At 46.9% G+C, this 19,486-nt stretch overlaps 2 protein-coding genes, 1 long non-coding RNA gene and 1 pseudogene across 3 annotated transcripts; 1 reads left to right on the top strand and 3 right to left on the bottom strand.

Annotated features, from left to right (window-relative positions):
• Nucleotides 1–281: 281 nt before the first annotated feature.
• Nucleotides 282–2,681, bottom strand: LOC116224618. Its single transcript, XR_004165653.2, has 2 exons — nt 2,147–2,681; nt 282–1,395 (listed from the first exon to the last, which is right to left on the bottom strand). It is a non-coding gene; the product is annotated as an uncharacterized LOC116224618 (long non-coding RNA).
• Nucleotides 2,682–5,322: 2,641 nt separating this feature from the next.
• Nucleotides 5,323–11,056, top strand: LOC116224605 (annotated as a pseudogene).
• Nucleotides 11,057–13,250: 2,194 nt separating this feature from the next.
• LOC122132435 (kelch-like protein 33) lies at nt 13,251–16,238 on the bottom strand (the record flags this gene model as incomplete). The annotated part of the gene is given in 5 exon segments (XM_042707172.1): nt 13,251–13,342; nt 13,345–13,775; nt 14,183–14,353; nt 14,868–15,118; nt 16,122–16,238. Coding segments are annotated over 5 exon segments (1,062 nt in total), but the record flags the coding sequence as incomplete, so codon positions are not given.
• Nucleotides 16,239–17,894: 1,656 nt separating this feature from the next.
• Nucleotides 17,895–19,267, bottom strand: LOC122132436 (zinc finger and BTB domain-containing protein 3-like). Its single transcript, XM_042707173.1, has 2 exons — nt 18,776–19,267; nt 17,895–18,063 (listed from the first exon to the last, which is right to left on the bottom strand). Exons 1-2 carry the CDS (start codon nt 19,261–19,263, stop codon nt 17,895–17,897), a joined length of 657 nt encoding a protein of 218 aa, XP_042563107.1. The 5' UTR covers nt 19,264–19,267.
• Between the last annotated feature and the right edge of the window lie 219 nt (nt 19,268–19,486).

Below are 19,486 nucleotides of genomic sequence, written 5' to 3'. Positions count from 1 at the left end.
TATCCAAAAGATTACACCACTTGGTTAGTCACCGGTTGTGCAGGGACTCATCCGTAGCAAAAGAAAACTCTGTTGGGCTGGGCAAAGCTAGTTTAGCTTCCAAGCTAACACCTAACTCCCCACCGCTCCAACCAGGCTGTAGCTCCCTGTCTTGAGTTTCCTCCGTCTCTCCTGATCGCCAACGACGACTGACCTTTACTGTTTACTTTACTTTACTGTTCATTGGCGATTATCCTATTTTATAATATTAGGATTTTCTAGCCCCGTAGTTTTCCATGTTACTCTTCAGTTTTTCACTCTCCGACCCCCGTTGCTAGGTTACCTCCCCAAAACAGTAGGCAAAACTATATCGCGTGGCTAACGGCACTTGTCTACCGTTACATATGTTTGAATTAATGAAAGAGTACAACAGCTACGACAATCCAAATCCTTATTGAAACACTTCCACAGTCTACAGTACCTAACGGCACTTTTCTACCGTTACATTATGATGGGTGCAGTGTAGAGGGAGAGTGAATCTTTAGAAAAGCTGAAACGTTGTTTACATTTTGTGGATAACAAATCAAAGGTTATACATATCAAATGCATGGAATAATTCACAATGATCTCATCTAGTCAGATACTGGACAGATCTTTATCTTTTTGCACTTTATTTCCAATCACAGTAGCAGGACGATAACATATTCTATCAGAAGGAGCAGGAAAATGTAGCACAACACGACGACAGTCGACCACCCACACACACTCACACACAAACACACACACACACACACACACACATAAACACACTGTTTTTAGTTCTACTACCCATGTACACCCTGTGGCAGCTGCAGCATGCAGGCACAAAGGTCAGTGTAAGGTCGTGGCATGGCCCCCAACTTATCCCAGCGTCCTTCCCGGGGGTCATAGCGGTGCACCCACGCCGTGTCATGAGGGCATTTCATATCTCAGCTGGCACTTGGTTATCGCGTGTGTGTGTGTGTGTGTGTGTTGTTCTTCTTGCTTATCTTATCATCGTGTTAGTTTCATCCTATCATTATTTTATTCATTACTTTGTTTTCTTTGTTATTCTGTTATTTTTGTTTATCTGGCTCTTGCCATTGATATGCTGTGAAAATGGTTTAATTAACAAAAAATGGGATTTTGTAAACAACCATCATTCATTCAGGCCATCGAAAGAAAGAAAACATAAACAAAGAGGATACAAATGACATTCAGCTACCTCCAGGTGTTGTCCTCAGGTGTGAAGTATACTCCACAGTGTCCAGGTCCTGTGTTTCGTCATGGCTACCACCCAGTGCAAACACCTTCCCATCCAGACAAACAGCGGCAAAGTAATCTCTGGGAACGGCCATATCTGGCAACTGCTCCCAGCTGCACTGCACAGGATCAAACCTGATGGAGATAGGGTACTGTTTACTTCACTGCACTGCAGAGGGTCAAACCTGATGGAGATAGGGTACTGTTTATTTCACTGCACTGCAGAGGGTCAAACCTGATGGAGATAGGGTACTGTTTACTTCACTGCACTGCACAGGGTCAAACCTGATGGAGAAAGGGTACTGTTTATTTCACTGCACTGCAGAGGGTCAAACCTGATGGAGATAGGGTACTGTTTACTTCACACTAAGCAGACCATTACATGATACTCGGCAGACCATCACTAGCTGTTCACTGTTATTGAACTGGCTATTTCACCATCATTAGCTGTTCACTGTTATTGAACTAACTATTTCACCATCATTGGCTGTTCACTGTTATTGAACTAGCTACTTCAGAGGATTTGAGAAGCATTTGACATGGTTGTCAACTCAGCCAATCTCTCTCATTTTTGCTCAACTCTCTGGCCATTAACCCCAACTCTAATCTTACTCATAACCTTACGCAATCTAACTGAAGCAGGCAATAGGCCTGACAAACATCCTGTCTTAGTCGATGAGTCAACCCTGAGAGAGAGAGAGAGTCAGGGTCATGGCACACAAATGACCTCAGGGTAATTAGTAACTGATAATATTCTTTGTTTGATTTTGAAAGATGATATTAAACTTTAAATACAATAAAAGTCCAGTCATGTTTTATGAGCGTCCTTTCAGTGTCAATTTTCAGAAAAGCTGAAAAGGTTTTTTTGTTTTGGCGTCCTGCTCACCTCATGACTGACTTGAGAATGTCCAGTGCCCCGTAGTACTTGAGAATGTCCAGTGCCCCGTAGTACTTGCGGCCCCCGCTGATGTAGAGCTTGTTCTGGAGAACACACACGCATTGGCGGAACCGGGGTGGATCGGGAAGCTGGGCTAGTGGCCACCACTGCACGGTTCTGAAAAGACCCGGTCCAGTCAAAAACCGCCGGGCAACCCAGAGGCTGCGGTTGGGCTCGCCTCAGCCAGCTCCTACACGCAAGGCCAGCCCAGCTCCAGCCTGCCGGAGTAGAGGAAGGTCAAGAGGGGGCGCAGCACGCTGGAGGACACACCGCGGAGGCACACCACATCCTGGCATGCACTCACGTAACCCTCCGCAGAAGAGGGCCCGGAAGTAGTCCCCTCCGGCTGCGAGAACCACTCTGTGAGCTATGAGACAGGGAGAAAGACAGAGAGGGAGGGAGGGAGAAAGACAGAGAGGGAGGGAGGGAGAAAGAAAGTGGCACAATAAAATTAAAAAAAGGAGAGAGAGAAGGATAAAGAGTGAACGAGAAAAAGAGAGGGAAAGAGGATAAGAGAGAGAGAGAGAAAGAAAGAAAGAAAGAAAGAAAGAAAGAGGAAATGGAGAAAGAATGAGAGAGAAAGACAGAGTGAGGGAATGAGAGAGAAAGACAGAGAGAGGGACCGAGAGATTGTGTAACAGCATTGTGGTCTCAGAGAAAAGTGAAAACTGATAAAAAAACAGAGAGAACAACTGCAGGAAACAGCTTTCTTTCCTCAGAACTCCTGAACTCCTTTACGGTAAAGTCCTTTTCATAGAGTTCAAAGCTATCTGTGGGAGATCATACCACCACCAGAAAATTGCTCTCCATTACGCAAACAGGAAAAAGTGACCTCAAAGTGAATCACAAACATCCCTCAGGTATTCTCCCCTGTGCAGAAACCACAACTTCCAACCGAGGCAAAACTAATTGTCATATTGCAGAGTCATGATTACACATAACCAGGGCTGGGAAATGAACTATATTTATACTATTTATACTCGATTTGAGAGGCGTGCTTTTTTTTGGGAGTGTCATCATCAGTGATGTTTTCCTCTGTATAAAATAGTCCTAGATAGATTCTTTTGAAAACTAAAAAGCAAATAGAATTGAACAGATTTTAATTTGATAGTTTATTTAATTTTTTCTCTCCCACGGTTCAGTTTCATTTTTTAATGGAGACTCTTGAATGAGATATGAAGACAATCGTTTCAAAACAGAGCATGCATTTGTTCTAATATTATCATCAACTTTATGTTCGATCCTAAACACAGACACAACTTAACCCAACACATGAAGATTCATGGGTAATGGTATTTTTTCAAGTGAAATAACTAACTAAATAAATAAAAGCAAATAAGAGTCTACCTGGAAAACTCTCTCCATTCTGAGTTTGAATGAGGACGTCACAGCCTACTCTGTGCACCCACAATCTCCGGAGGACCTCCAGGCTCTGCTCTCTCTCCTTCGGCCCACAGGGGGCGCCATCTCCCCTACACACCTGTGCTAACCGTGGAACACCTAGATATCTGCGAAAAGACACAAATAGGTAGATAGATAGGTAGATGAGTTAAAAAGGTCAAAAGGGAGGTGTTTGACCAGCAGTAACTGACATAGACATAACATAAATGTCAGGTGTCAATGGAGTGACATGCATAACTGTCAAATGCAGTAAAAACACCTCCCAGCACTTAGATCTAAGGATTTAAAAAATAGAACATGACACATTGTAAGAGCTTTGAGTTAATTGTACAGGCATTTCAGAAACAGTCCTAAGATACGGCGACCTTTACTTCGAAGAACAGTAGGGCGGAATAGTAGAAACAGTAATAACACAGATTCCAGATCAGAAAGCAACACCTTAGAAACAACACCTGCAGACATCACCTGCAGACATCACATCTTCCAGTGCCCCAGTGTCAGGTGGTGTCCCAACCATCTCTCCAGCGTAAGCGAAATCCAGCACCGCTCCAAGTCCTGGCGCGGTCACATGACCCTCGGATAGCTCCTGCCTTTTCTGCTCGAAGCCACGCCTCCATCCTTTCACTGCCAGCTGCCAGCACCACCCAGTGGAATCTGAAGGAGCTCTGAATCGGAGGAGGGGTTAGGGGGAGGGGGAACTGTACTGACGCCTGGACTTAGGGGTTGAGAGGCTGGAGGGTTGGGAGGTTTTGGGATCACTTTAGGAGAGGGGCGTGAGGACGATGTGCTCTCTTCTCCTCGTGCACCTCTTCCTTTGTCCATCACTCCCCTTCCTCCTCCTCCTCCCCCTCCTCTTCCTCTTCGTCCACCTCTTATGTCCCCTCGCTCTTCTGTGTTTGACTGAGACAGTGCCATTCGCTGCCGGACGGGTACCTCTTTCTCAGGATCCTGCCCAGACTTCCTTGGAGAGAGCCTGGACATTGTCCTGGATGGATGGCGTATGGGACAATATAGGCCAACAGAACAATACATTACATTGAAGATAAAAACAATGTATATATTTACTATAGAATTATTATTAAAAGAAAAATGTAGGTATGTGAGTGTGTGAGTGTGTGTGCATGCATATCTCCATGGGAAAATATGGGGGGGGTTGTTGATGTATGTTGTTTTTCAAACAAGCCACATTTTTTGTTGACACAAATACATTGTTTTGTCCTGAGTTGCTTCATGTCTTTTGTCATGACACACATGAACCCATCCCTCTTATGTGGAAATCAATGCCTTAGTCACTCTAGGACAATGTCTATTTTTAATGTTTTTGTTTATTTTCTAGGATTATTATGATAAATGTCCAATGTTTCAGCCTGATTCCGCCCACCTATTGCTCTCAGATCAGTTTTCGCTGAGAATAAAGTCTTGAAATCCCATTCACAAGATGAATCACTCTGAACTCTGAATCAGCCACCAGTGGGGGTGGCTAAGTGCAATGATGTTGAGGTGAAGCGTCTGTTTCAACTATTAAGGGCAGACGTAGCACACAAAGCAATACAGACCGTAGTAGAGAGAGAGGCGAGGAGGGGAGAAGAGAGGAGAGGGGGAGAGAGGGAGAGGGAAAGACACAAAGCAACACATACCGTAGTAGAGAGAGAGGAGAGGAGAGGAGGTAGAGAGGGGGAGAGGAGAGGAGAGGAGAGGGGGAGAGAGGGAGAGAGGGAGAGAGGGAGAGAGGGAGAGGGAGAGACACAAAGCAACACAAACCGTAGTAGCAACACTAGAATTGAGGTCAGAGCAAGAAGAATGTGTGAATTTATTCATCAAGGGCAAAGACATTGTGTCCTTCCTGCCATGAGGGTTGGTTATTTGGGTTGTCTATAGGTATATGTGTACATGTATAGCTTATAGATGTATTACAGGGTGCACTGTATGGTGCGATATAGTCTTATGTATGACTCTATAGTGTGTAGTCATCAAAGTCGTCCAGCGAGAGAAGAGAGAAAGATATGATCAGCTGAATTTAAAAAAAAACTTGAGAGAGTCCTTCCTGCCATGGGGGTTGGTTATTTGGGTTGTCTATAGGTATATGTACATGTATATCTTACAGGGTGCACTGTATGGTGCGATATAGTCTTATGTATGACTCTATAGTGTCTAGTCATCAAAGTCGAGCAGCGGGAGAAGAAATAAATATAAGATAAGCAGTGTGGTATTAAGTTCATAAAATCCCCATTTAAGTTATGGCTGACGGCTGACTTCCTGTGTGGTAAGGAGTTGAGAGTGTTTCCCCTCAGATCTTGCAATGGGGACAACGCAGAAGGATATGACACAGACTTTGTAACACATGTCCTCTCACGTCCTTTGGTCAGTGCAGCGCAGTGCAGAGGACTGTACGCAGTGACGGAGGACTGTACGCAGTGACGGAGGACTGTACGCAGTGACAGCCAACAGACAGCCAACAGAACTGTGTTCTTCCCATACAGGCAACTTCAGGTATGTCAAAGCTGCATGGTCAAACGTATTCTGTTTATCTGTTGATATCTCTCACTTTGTGGGTTTTTTATCTATCTATCAAACGTGTTATGTCTAGTTGTATTTATTATGTTTATCTATCTATATATAAAACGTGTTATGTCTAGTTGTGTCTGCTTGAAGTGAGTAAGCCTGTGAGGAAGTGAAAACACTGAATGTTTTGAGAGTAACTCTCCACTACTAGTGACTTACTAGTGTTTTGTCACCACACAAAGTTAGGTGGACACGTGCCCTTGTTTGTGACATGTTTTAGGCACATTTTTGCAAAAAGTGGTTGAACTGAAAATATACTCTACTTCTAATATCCTTCTGCTTATTGTAACAGCAGTAGTAATGACTGCCTTAGATGTGAGTGTGTCTGTGTTTTCATACATTTAATTGGCATTGGAGTTTTGAAAGGTTGATCAGAGATCAAAGCCACGAGACAGAGAGCAGCGGACCTACATCAAGGACAGTAATAAAACAGGATGTATTTAATAGAAAAACATAGCCAGGTTGATCTTATCAAGTATCTGTGTACTTCAGTAACAGCCTTGACTTCTTTTGGCTTCTCTGTACTTCCTGTTTTTTCAGCTGTCTCTCTCTCTCCCTCCTCTCACACCCTACACTCTCTTTCTCTCTTTCTCTTCTCTAGTCTGAGGAGCTAAGCAAGAGACAATCAGCCTCTAAGAAAACTATCAATATGGACTCCTTCAACGGCACCACTGACCCAACCATGCTACCCCATTACCTGCAACCCTCTCTCTCCTCCTCTCTCTCTCCCTCTCCCTCCTCTTCCCCGGGCCTCTCCGTCTCGCACCAGGTGGGCATCAGCATCCTGACCATAGCCCTGGTGGTGGGTTTCCCTGGCAACCTCTTCGTGGTGTGGTCGGTGCTGTGTCGCGTGCGCCGGCGCTCCGTCACCTGCCTGCTGGTGTTCAACCTGGCGTTGGCCGACGCTGGTCCTGCTGACCGCGCCGCTCTTTCTGCGCTTCCTGACGGTGGGCGTGCGAGGCTGGGAGTTTGGCACCGCCACGTGCAAGATCGTGCACTACCTCTGCGCCGTCAACATGTACACCTCCATCTACCTGATCACCCTGATGAGCGCCGACCGCTGGCTGGCCACCAGCAGGCCCTTCGTGGCACAGCGGCTGCGCACCAAGCGGGCACTACTTTCCATCATTCTGGCGTTATGGGTGCTGGCCTTCTTTCTGGCACTGCCTATGCCTTTCTACCGCAGGTGTGTGTGTGTGTGTGTGTGTGTGTGTGTGTGTGTGTGTGTGTGTGTGTGTGTGTGTGTGGGGAGGGGGGGTGTCTGTGTTAGTTTGTGCTTATCTGTGTGTGTATTTGTGAGCACAGAAAACCCAAGTGTGTTTTTAGGTATGTAGATGTCCATGTCCATGTTTGTTTCTGTGGGTGTTTGCAGAGTCAGTTGAACCACTGGAGAATGTGTGAATAATTTTTTACACGAGTCATCATTGCCATGATTTCACCATGTGTAGACATGTACATGATCATTTCTAAGAAATTATCACAACTTTGTATTGTGTTTGAGTGTCTGCATAAGTGTGTGTGTGTGTGTGTGTGTGCATGCACATGTATTTATGTGTGTGCGTGTGTGTGTGTGTGTGTGTGCATGCATGTGTTTGTGTGTGTCTGTGTGTGGGTGTGTGTGTGTGTGGGTTTGGTTGTGGGTGTGTGTGTGTGTGTGTGTGTGCATCTGTATGTCATGCAGCACTCAGTACAAGCACGTGTTTGTGTGCACAACTTGGTGTGTGTGCCTGTCAGCATTCATCATAATCACATGCATGACTGTGTTTGTGTGTTTGTATGTGTCTGCTTGTGTGTTTGTGTGTTTGTGTTTGTGTGTTTGTATGTGTCTGTGTGTGTTTGTGTTTGTATGTGTCTGTGTGTGTTTGTGTTCGTATGTGTCTGCGTGTGTGTACGTGTGCTTCCCCAGCAACCTGCAGCTCTTCCGACACAAGAACATCACCTCCTTCTTCTGCATTCCTCACCACTGGGACAGCGTGGGCCATCAGGTGTTCCAGTACCTGGTGGAGACGTTCATGGGCTTCCTGCTGCCCTTCAGCCTCATCGCCGGCTGCTACGCCTCCGTCTTCCGCCGCCTGCGCACGGCCATGTTCAAGCGTCGCGGGCGGGGCAGCTTCCTCATCCTTGCCATCCTCACCGCCTTCGCCCTCTTCTGGCTGCCGTACCACATCATCAACATCCTGCAGGTGAGAGAGAGGAGGGGGAGGGAGGGGGGATAGAGAGAGAGAGAGGGAAAGGGAGAGGTAGGGGAGGGAGGGAGGGAGGGAGGGATGAAGAGAGGGAGAAGGAAAGGGAGAGGTAGTCAAGGATGGAGAGAGGGAGAAGGAAAGAGAGAGGTAGTCGGGATGGAGAGGGGGGAGAAGGAAAGAGAGAGGTAGGGGAGGGAGAAAGGGAGGGATGAAGAGAGGGAGAAGGAAAGGGAGAGGAAGGGGAGGAAGGGAGGGAGGGAGGGATGAAGAGGGGGAGAAGGAAAGGGAGAGGTAGTCAAGGATGGAGAGAGGGAGAAGGAAAGGGAGAGGTAGTCAAGGATAGAGAGAGGGAGAAGGAAAGAGAGAGGTATTTGGGAATGGGGAGAGGGAGAAGGAAAGGGAGAGGTAGTCGGGGATGGAGAGAGAGAAGGAAAGGGAGAGGTAGTTGAGGATGAAGAGAGGGAGAAGGAAAAAGAGAGACACGGAGGGGAGAACGATAGGTGGGAGGGGGGGGGGTTGGGCTTGCACCTTCGTCCTCTTCTCCTATCCTGCAGATGATAGAGAGGAAGGGAAGGGAGGGATGAAGAGAGGCAGGGGAAAAGAAGGAGAGAGGGGTGGAGGGAGAGAGGGGTGGAGGTGGAGAAAGTGATAGGGAGAATCAGAGAGAGAGAGAGAGAGAATGTGTGTGTGTGTGTGTGTGTGTGTGTGTGTGTGTGTGTGTGTGTGTGTGTGTGTGTACAGGATTATGACCCTTTCTAAAATATTACTTCTCAGGATATAGTTCAGTCAATCAGAATGATTTGATACACTGTGATTTTGCAATTGTTACCGTTATGCCTCCTGCTGCTATTACCATGACAACTGCCCTGTGATGTGGCCATCACCCAGTCGACAACAAAGATAGCATGATTATGACAGGGGTGACTCGAATCTCTGCAAAAGCTTATATCCTTATTGCACTGGTTTGAAAGTGTCCTTAGTCCTCCTGATCCTTGTGTCATCTTGAGCAATGTGTTTGCAGTAGCAGAAGTGGTTATGTTGGCTTTGCTATTTGAAACATGAGATAAACAGACTGTAGTTTAAGGCACATTGTTAAGATTGTTTATTTGTATGTTTGAATGTAGATGTTGCAGGCTACATTTGTGAAACACTATTATATACACCACTCATGAAAGGGTCTTGAGTCCATATACAAATAAATAGTCTAAGCTGATACAAAATATAGTACTAGGCCTACTAGACCTGCAGTTAGTGTGAACTACCTACTGGTATGGCCCGTCACTGTGATGTGGGTCAATGTGGACTCAAGATGCTGCACTGATATCGCAGCTGATTGCATGGCTATTGACATTTTGTTCATGGCACTTTTACAACCTCGCTTTATTTTTCACTTCTATCACCGTACTGTGTTCTGCATTTAGCAAGCTTGTCTGCAAACTGTTAGGTGTTATGTAGGCTAGCCTACCTATGTAAAGTTAAACTTAACGTGGCTGTGGCAATGTCAGGGGCGGACTGGGGGGGAAAAAAGTGTCCCGGGAGCAGTGGCGTAACTTTTTTTCATGTTTGTAACCGCCGCCACGTCCCCTCCCCCTGCGCACATATTCTGCCTATAACACTTGAAACTGTGAAGTTGTCAGGGTGGCTCACTAACTGCCGCCGCCACGCCCCTTCCCCCGCGCACATATTCTGCCTTCAGACTATTTAGATTGACGTGATATAATGAACCGGCCCAAGGGCCGTATCCCCGTTGGCCAGTCCGCCCCTTTGTGGCATTATTACAACACCTTTTAGGTTCGAGCACACAAAGTTGTTCCTATTGCCTCAGAAGAATGTTTATAATGGCATGTGCTGTGCAAGACTTGTGCTCACAGTTACGCTAAACACTTTGTCCCACTTGCCTCAAGTTAACAACCTAATCGCACAGTAAACGTGCTGTGTTTAGATAATGTAATTTAGTAGCCTATATATGCAAACATTTTAATAACCGTTCACACTTATTGTGTGCTACGTGCCATAGAAAATTCGTACATTTTGGTGAAATGTTGTTGAACTATATCCTAAAAAGTGCTTTGAGCAAAAATCAATAGGTATATGATATCATTGACCAAAAGTCGGGATTACAAATAAATAATTTAATAAAAACGAACTGCAGCAGCGGTCATAATAACAAGCTGAGATCAGACATGTTGTAAATTAACATGAAATTCTAAAAGTGTGTCTCATCCGTCTGTCTGTAGGTGATCGGACTGCTGACTGACACCGAGTGGGCGCTTAAGGCGGCGAGGGTGGCACGTCCCAACGTGACGGCGTTTGCGTTCCTGAGCAGCAGCGTGAATCCCGTGCTCTACGTGTTCGCTGGCAGCTCGCACATTCGCAACGCGGGCCTGAGCTTCATGGCGAAGATGTTTGAGGGCACCTACTCCGACGCTCAGTCGCGCAGCACACGCAGCACACGCAGCTCCGTGCATGACGAGAGCTCCACCTTCCGCAAGATCTCTTTAAAGATGAGTGTGCGACGCGGAGAAAGAGGAGGAGGAGGAGGAGGAGAGAGTGTCGCGGGTGGGGAGGAGGACACGAGGAAGACGGCCGAGCTGAAAACTCTCATGACAGTCGCAGAATAGAAGGGAGAGGGAGTGTGTTTGTGTGTGTAAGAGAGAGAGACAGAGAGAGAGAGAGGAGAGGAAGTGTGCGTGTGTGAGTGAGTGAGTGAGAGGGAGAATGAGTGTTTGTGTGTGAGTGAGTGTGAGAGTGTGATAGAGAGAGAGTGAGTGTTTGTGAGTGAGTGAGAGGGAGAATGAGTGTTTGTGTGTGAGTGAGTGTGAGAGTGTGATCGAGGGAGAGTGAGTGTTTGTGTGTGAGTGAGTGTGATAGAGGGAGAGTGAGTGTTTGTGTGTGAGTGAGTTTGATAGAGGGTGAGTGTTTGTGTGTGAGAGTGTGATAGAGGGAGAGTGAGTGTTTGTGTGTGAGTGAGTGAGATAGAGGGAGAGTGAGTGTTTGTGTGTGAGAGAGTGAGATACAGGGAGAATGAGTGTTTGTGTGTCTCTGTGTGTGGGGAGGGGAGTGTGCAAATATGCTAATCTTGCAACAAAAAAATGCTATTTTTGGAAAGTAAATATTTTTCTCTGGTTAATTATGTGTAGCGTGTGCTGTTTCTTCATATCCATTTGTATATGCACATATATCTTGTCTTGTGTAAGTTGTATCATTATCAAATGCTCTTGATAGGACACATTTGTGAGGATGGATTTGTTTTATGAGAAAATGTTTTGAGCTGTCATGCATGTGATGTATTATCATACTAACATACACTCACTCATGACACACAAAGGGCCTCAGGATAATTAGTAACTGATGATATTCCTTGCATGCGAGATGAATAATAAAGTTTAATTGAAATAAAAGTCCATCCATGTCCTTCCTGTATTCATCTTCTGTGGTGACTGTCCTCGCTTCTTATGATGGGTGCAGTGTAGAGGGAGAGTGAATCTTCAGAAAAGCTGAAAAGCTTTACAGAAAAATGACATTTTGTGGATAACAAATCAAAGGTTATACATATCAAATGCATGGAATAATTCACAATGATCTCATCTAGTCAGATACTGGACAGATCTTTATCTTTTTGCACTTTATTTCCAATCACAGTAGCAGGATGATAACATATTATATCAGAAGGAGCAGGAAAATGGCCTCTGTTTGTCCATCTGGTTGTCTGTTAAAGAGCCTGGGGTAAATATTCTGTATGTTTGTGGTCGTGATACTTCATGACTGGATGTTTACGAGGGCCAATCCAGGACCTGACCTGAAGTTTGTGATGTCACTTTGCTGTTGGCATTTCACAATCACATGACTTCCTTCTTATGGTCAAGCTATGGAGCAATCATACTATGAGGAAGAACACATACACACAGACACACAAACACACAGACACACACACATACACACAGACACACAAACACATACGTACACGCACACACACACACACACACACACACACGCACACACACACACACACACACACACACACACACACACACACACACACACAGACACATGAACACATACGTACACGTTGGTGTGTGTGCTGTTGTTCAGTACTGTTGTACATACACACATACAGTATGTCTTTGTGCGCCTGCCTTTATTTGTCTCTCTTGGTGACACTTTGTGATATTCACAGACGTGGTGTACTATTTCTGGGCCCTGTCTCAGTTCATTAAGTGCCGTGAGAACACACATGGGTGCTGACTGGGTGTCTGTGTGTATGTGTGTGTTTGAGTGTGTGTGTGTGTGTGTGTGTGTGTGTGTGTGTGTGTGTGTGTGTGTGTGTGTACAGACATGGGTGCTGGCTGGGTGTTAGCCACGAAACCGTGAAGGAATTCACAATGTTTGTCAAGCTAGGTCTTCTACAGAAGCACAGACTCCAAGTGAAATCATAGACACACATATACACACACACACACACAAACACACTCACACACACCCACACACCCACACACACACACACACACACACACACACACACACACACACACACACACACACACACACACACACACACACACACATGCACACACATACACACACACACCCACCCACACACACTCACACTCAAACATACACACACACTCACACACATGCACACACATACACATACACATACACACACCCACACTCACACTCAAACACCCACACTCACACTCAAATAACACACAAACACACACACATCCCCCCCCCCCCCACACACACACACACTCACACACACACAAACACACACACACACACACACACATACACACATATACACACACACACACACAAACACACTCACACACACACCACACACACCACACACACACACACACACACACACACACACACATAAACACAAACTGTTTTTAGTTCTACTACCCATGTACACCCTGTGGCAGCTGCAGCATGCAGGCACAAAGGTCAGTGTAAGGTCGTGGCATGGCCCCCAACTTATCCCAGCGTCCTTCCCGGGGTCGTAGCGGTGCACCCACGCCGTGTCCCGCGCCGTGTCCGCTGACGACCCCCCCATCACGTACAGCTGCCCGTCCAGAGCCGCGGCGGCTGGGAACAGGTGGGGGCGGGGCAGGACGGGGAAGAGCATCCAGGTGTTGCGGGAGGGGGAGTAGATCTCACACTGCAGCTGGTCGGCGTACCCCCGCCAGGACGGCTGCAGCCCCCCCGCCACCACCAGCCCGGCGGGCACCGGCAGCATCACGTGACCCGCGCGCCCGGCTCCCGTCGCCATGGACGCGCGCCGAGAGCAGCCACGTTTGGGGTGGTAGTGCCACAGGGCAGAGAGGCAGCGGAGGTTGGCATCGCAGCCACCCGACACGAAGATCTCCCCGTCCCACACGGCGGCGGCGTGCCCACAGAGAGCTGTGTCCAGAGGATGGGCCGGCCTGTGGAAGCACCAGGGCATTTCACATCTCAGCTGGCACTTGGTTATCGTGTGTTTGTGTGTGTGTGTGTGTGTGTGTGTGTGTGTGTGTGTGTGTGTGTGTGTGTCGTTCTTCTTGCTTATCTTATCATCATGTTAGTTTCATCCTATCATTATTTTATTCATATTTACTTTGTTATTCTTTTCTGATTTTTTTTTTTAATGTTTGTTGTTTATCTAGCTCTTGCCATATATATGCAGTGAAAATGGTTTACAGTAATTAACAAAAAATGGGATTTTGTAAACAACCATCATTCATTCAGGCCTTCGCTATGAATGTGGTTCACAGCGGTCAGAGGTCAAAAAGTAAACATAAACCAAGAGGATAAAAAGGACTGTGTATCTATATACTAAGCTCAATTCAACTACCTCCAGGTGTTGTCCTCAGGTGTGAAGTACTCCACAGTGTCCAGGTACTGTGTTTCGTCATGGCTACCACCCAGTGCAAACACCTTCCCATCGAGACAAACAGCGGCAAAGTAATCTCTGGGAACGGCCATATCTGGCAACTGCTCCCAGCTGCACTGCACAGGGTCAAACCTGATGGAGAAAGGGTACTGTTTACTTCACACTAAGCAGACCATTACATGATACTCGGCAGACCATCACTAGCTGTTCACTGTTATTGAACTGGCTATTTCACCATCATTAGCTGTTCACTGTTATTGAACTAGCTACTTCAGAGGATTTGAGAACCATTTGACATGGTTGTCCACTAAGCCAATCTCTCTCATTTTTGCTTTTTCTCAACTATCTGGCCATTAACCCCGTCTTACTCATAACCTTATGCAATCTAACAAATGCAGGCAATAGGCCTGACAAACATCATGTCTTAGTCAATGAGTCAACCCTGAGAGAGAGAGAGAGAGTCAGGGTCATGGCACACAAATTACCTCAGGGTAATTAGTAACTGATAATATTCTTTGTTTGATTTTGAAAGATGATATTAAACTTTAAATACAATAAAAGTCCAGTCATGTTTTATGAGCCGTCCTTGCAGTGTGAATTTTCAGAAAAGCTGAAAAGGTTTTTTTATTTTTATTTTTTACCTCACCTCATGACTGACTTGAGAATGTCCAGTGCCCCGTAGTACTTGCGGCCCCCGATGATGTAGAGCTTGTTCTGGAGAACACACACGCAGTGGCGGAACCGGGGTGGATCGGGAAGCTGGGCTAGTGGCCACCACTCCACGGTTCTGATCAGACCCGGTCCAGTCAAAAACCGCCGGGCAACCCACAGGCTGCGGTTGGGCTCACGTCGAGCGAAGTTTTCATCCACGCAGTCCCCCCCTACCAGAACCAGAACCTGGGTCATCACACAGAGAAGAGAAGGAAATGAGAGGGAAATAGTGAGAAATAGAGAGAAGGCAGAAGAAAACGGAAGTAAGGAAGGGAGAGAGAGGGAGGAAGAGAGAGAGGAAGAGAGGGAGGGAGAGAGGAAGAGAGAGCGAGAGAGAGAGAAACAGAGAGAGAGAGAGAGGAAGAGAGAGAGAGAGGAAGAGAGAGCGAGAGCGAGAGAGAAAGAGAGAGGAAGAGAGAGAGAGAGGAAGAGAGATGAGGTCAGAATGATTAATGTTTCAAGATCTAATCTATTATGAACGCATCTGGCTGACACATTAACTGCTGCTCAGCCTCCTGAATAAGTGCACAGAACAACACAGAGTTGAGTTGTCTTATGACAAGACACTGCACAACAACAAGAACTACGTAAATCTAACTTTTACTCATTTTAATAAAAGTATCAGCCAAATACATTAAGTAAGGGATAATGGCCGCCCGATGTGTCCCATTATATGAAAATATTGGACGAGGCGGAGGCAAAGAACACCACAACGCAAAGCGGAGTAGCATTTCCCCGACCAAGACCAATATTTTCTGATAATGGCACACCTGGAAGGCCATTGTCCTGGTCATACCTTGGTAGCCACACATGTTTTTAGGCAGGCATGCACAGCCCACAGAGGAAACATTTGGTTCAGTTTAAACAGAAGCCAACATGTCTAGCCTAGTTTGTAGTGGGCCGACTACTTTCTTTATACAAAATATTAAAGGAAACAGCGACCACCGCAGCAGTCCTCACCATTCATGTCTTTAGAGTTATTTGAGAGCACATTTGAATGACAGGTGTCCAGGTTTGGAGGTCACGGAGGAGTTAACAGGCTCTCAGGCCTCACCTGGTTTGGAGGTCACGGAGGTGTTAACAGGCTCTCAGGCCTCACCTGGTTTGGAGGTCACGGAGGTGTTAACAGGCTCTCAGGCCTCACCTGGTTTGGAGGTCACGGAGGTGTTAACAGCCTCTCAGGCCTCACCTGGTTTGCGGTGCGAGGGCGGCAGTCCGGGTACCTCTGGTTTCCCTCCAGGAGGTCTGCCACCTCCTCCAGCACTGCCCTCCCCAGCGGGTCTGTCGCAGGAGGCCGCAGCCCTGCACCAGCCGCAGTTCAGATGGGGACATAAGGGGCAGGCGCACCTTCCGAAGGAGCCCCGGCAGGAAGGAGAGCCTTGCTCCACAGTCCTCCTCTACCCAGCATAGCACTGCCTGGAACACCACCAGCTACAGATGGGGACAGAAAGAGAGGGAGAGGCAGAGGGGGGAAGTAAGAGAGAGAGGGAGAAAGAAAGAGAGAATGAGCGAAACATAAAGAGAGAGAGAGAGAGAGAGAGAGAGAGAGAGAGAGAGATGTAATGAGTGTATAAACAAATACACAAAAACCCCAGAGATGACGTGAGTATATAAATGCCTCCAACCTCACTCTCAGCACAGAGAGAGTCTCTCTCAAGCAGTCTCTCTAGCTGAGCAGGGGGAAGGTCCTGGAACTTCTCCCCTCTGCCACCTTCTGAAAGTGGGCCAGGATGTACCCCTCGGCCGCCTGCACCAGCTCGCCCAGCCCATAGGCCTCCGCCAGGGCCAGGATGTCCAGGCAGGAGCTGGGGTCCATCCTCTCCTGGAGGAAGGCCAGGCAGAGCGACAGCGCCCCCTGCAGTTGGAACTGGAGCGCTGCTTCAGCCAGCTCCCACACGCAAGGCCAGCCCAGCTCCAGCCTGCCGGAGTAGAGGAAGGTCAAGAGGGGGCGCAGCACGCTGGAGGACACGCCGCGGAGGCACACCACATCCTGGCTGCACTCACGTAACCCTCCACAGAAGAGGGCCCGGAAGTAGTCCCCTCCGGCTGCGAGAACCACTCGGTGAGCTATGAGACAGTGAGAAAGACAGAGAGAAAGCAAGAAGGAGGGAGAAATTCAGAGACAGAAGAGAAAGAAGGATAAAAGAGTGAACGAGAAAAGAGAGGGAAAGAGGATAAGAGAGAGAGAAAGAAAGAAAGAAGAAATGGAGAAAGAATGAGAGAAAAAAAACAGAGCGAGGGAATTGAGAGAGAAAGACAGAGTGAGGGACTGAGAGGGAGCAAAGGGTTGTGTAACAGCATTGTGGTCTCAGAGAAAAGTGAAAACTGATAAAAAAAAACAGAGAGAACAACTGCAGGAAACAGCTTTCTTTCCTCAGAACTCCTGCACTTCCTTACGGTAAAGTAAATGAGTGAAAAGTGAATCACAAAGTAAATCACAAACACCTCTCAGGTATTCTCCACAGAGTAGAAACACAATTGGCCTGGCTTCCAACCTCAGCAAACTCCCGAGGCAAAGCTATTTGTCATAGCAGAGTCATGATCACTACATAACCAGGGCTGGGAATTTACTGTGATTATACTAAAGTCGATTAAGTAAAGACGTGCTTTTTTTTTGGGATATTCATCAATCAGTGGTGTTTTCCTCAGTATAAAATAGTACTAGATAGATTATTTTGAAAACTGAAAAGCAAGTTTAATTGAACACATTTTACCCTGACAGTTTATTTTAATTTTTCTCCCCACGGTTCAGTGTTCATAATATCATTTAATTTTTTAATGGAGACTCTTGAATGAGATATTAAGACAATAGTTTCAAAACAGAGCATGCATTTGTTCTAATATTATCATCAACTTTATGTTCGATCCTGAACACAGACACAACTTAACCCAACACATGCAGATTTAGGGTAATGGTAATTTTTCAAGTGAAATAACTAAATAAATAAAAGTAAACAAGAGTCTACCTGGAAAACCTCTCTCCATTCTCGGTTTGAATGAGGACGTCACAGCCTACTCTGTGCACCCACAATCTCCGGAGGACCTTCAGGCTCTGCTCTCTCTCCTTCGGGCCAACACAGGGGGCGCCATCTCCCCTACACACCTGTGCTAACCGTGGAACACCTAGATATCTGCGAAAAGACACAAAATAGGTAGATAGATAGATGAGTTAAAAAGGTCAAAAGGGAGGTGTTTGACCAGCAGTAACTGACATAGACATAACATAAATGTCAGGATCAATGGAGTGACATGCATAAACTGTCAAATGCAGTAAAAACACCTCCCAGCACTTAGATCTAAGGGTTTAAAAAATAGAACATGAACACATTGTAAGAGCTTAGAGTTAATTACACAGGCATTTCAGCACAGTCCTACAATACGGCAACCTTTACTAACGTAGAACAGTAGGGCGGTGTTAGGAAATTCTGTTGATCATAGTTTTAACTTGCTTAAACTTGCTTGAAGCTGTCTGCACAGACTGCGTCTTGCGCCTAGAAGCATAACAGGATGCTGGGCCAAGAACAACGACACATTCTGAGAAATGTCACAGAGTAAAACGTGTTCTAAAGACGTGTTCTGAGAAAGGTCACAAACGAGTGAGGAACATGGCTATAAACGCTGCAAGAAGGGACTGTCCCTTCGGAGTTGAGTTGGCAGCAGTGATGTTGTAACCTCTCTCCCTCTTTGCAAGATAAATACAATTGTTAAAATTCTACAGCTATGTGTCTCCGCCTTGTTATTTAAAACTGCATCTTGTTGATACTAAAATATCCAACAGGCGGAGTAGTAGGAACAGTAATGACACAGATCCCAGATCAGAAAGCAACACCTTAGAAACGACACCTGCAAGCAGACATCACATCTTCCAGTGCCCCAGTGTCAGGGGGTGTCCCAACCATCTCTCCGGCGTAAGCGAAATCCAGCACAGCTCCAAGTCCTGGCGCGGTCACATGACCCTCGGACAGCTGTCGCAGGGCCTCGTTTAGTCCCGCCTTTCCTGCTCGAAGCCATGCCTCCACCCTTTCACTGCCAGCTGCCAGCACCACCCAGTGGAATCTGAAGGGGTTGCCATGGAGCTGCAGGTCACAGTCCGTCAGAAGCCCCTCCCCCTGTAGGCCTCGCAAGGCGGTAAAGAGCAAATCACAGTATGAAGGGAGAGAATAGGGGTGGAGCTCTGAATCGGAGGAGGGGTTAGGGGGAGGGGGAACTGTACTGACGCCTGGACTTAGGGGTTGAGAGGCTGGAGGGTTGGGAGGTCTCGGGATCACTTTAGGAGAGGGGCGTGAGGACGATGTGCTCTCTTCTCCTCGTGCACCTCTTCCTTTGTCCATCACTCCCCTTCCTCCTCCTCTTCCTCCTCCTCCTCCTCCTCCTCCTCCCCCTCCTCTTCCTCTTCGTCCACCTCTTATGTCCCCTCGCTCTTCTGTGTTTGACTGAGACAGTGCCATTCGCTGGTGGACAGGTACATCTTTCTCAGGATCCTGCCCAGACTTCCTTGGAGAGAACCTGGACATTGTCCTGGATGGACGACAGATGTGACAATATAGGCCAACA

This window comes from Clupea harengus, unplaced genomic scaffold, assembly GCF_900700415.2.
Source record: "Clupea harengus unplaced genomic scaffold, Ch_v2.0.2, whole genome shotgun sequence".
Taxonomy (NCBI): domain Eukaryota; kingdom Metazoa; phylum Chordata; class Actinopteri; order Clupeiformes; family Clupeidae; genus Clupea; species Clupea harengus.
Note: the sequence above shows the minus strand (reverse complement) of the source record. Positions and strands in the feature narration are given on the sequence as shown.

What these genes read in the sequence shown, in the direction of transcription:
- LOC122132436 (XM_042707173.1), bottom strand. Translation starts at nt 19,263, where the DNA reads ATGGACAAAGGAAGAGGTGCACGAGGAGAAGAGAGCACATCGTCCTCA. An exon ending in GATGTGATGTCTGCTTGCAG is followed by an intron (nt 18,064 to 18,775) that starts GTGTCGTTTCTA and finishes GTCTTTTCGCAG; the next exon opens with ATATCTAGGTGTTCCACGGT.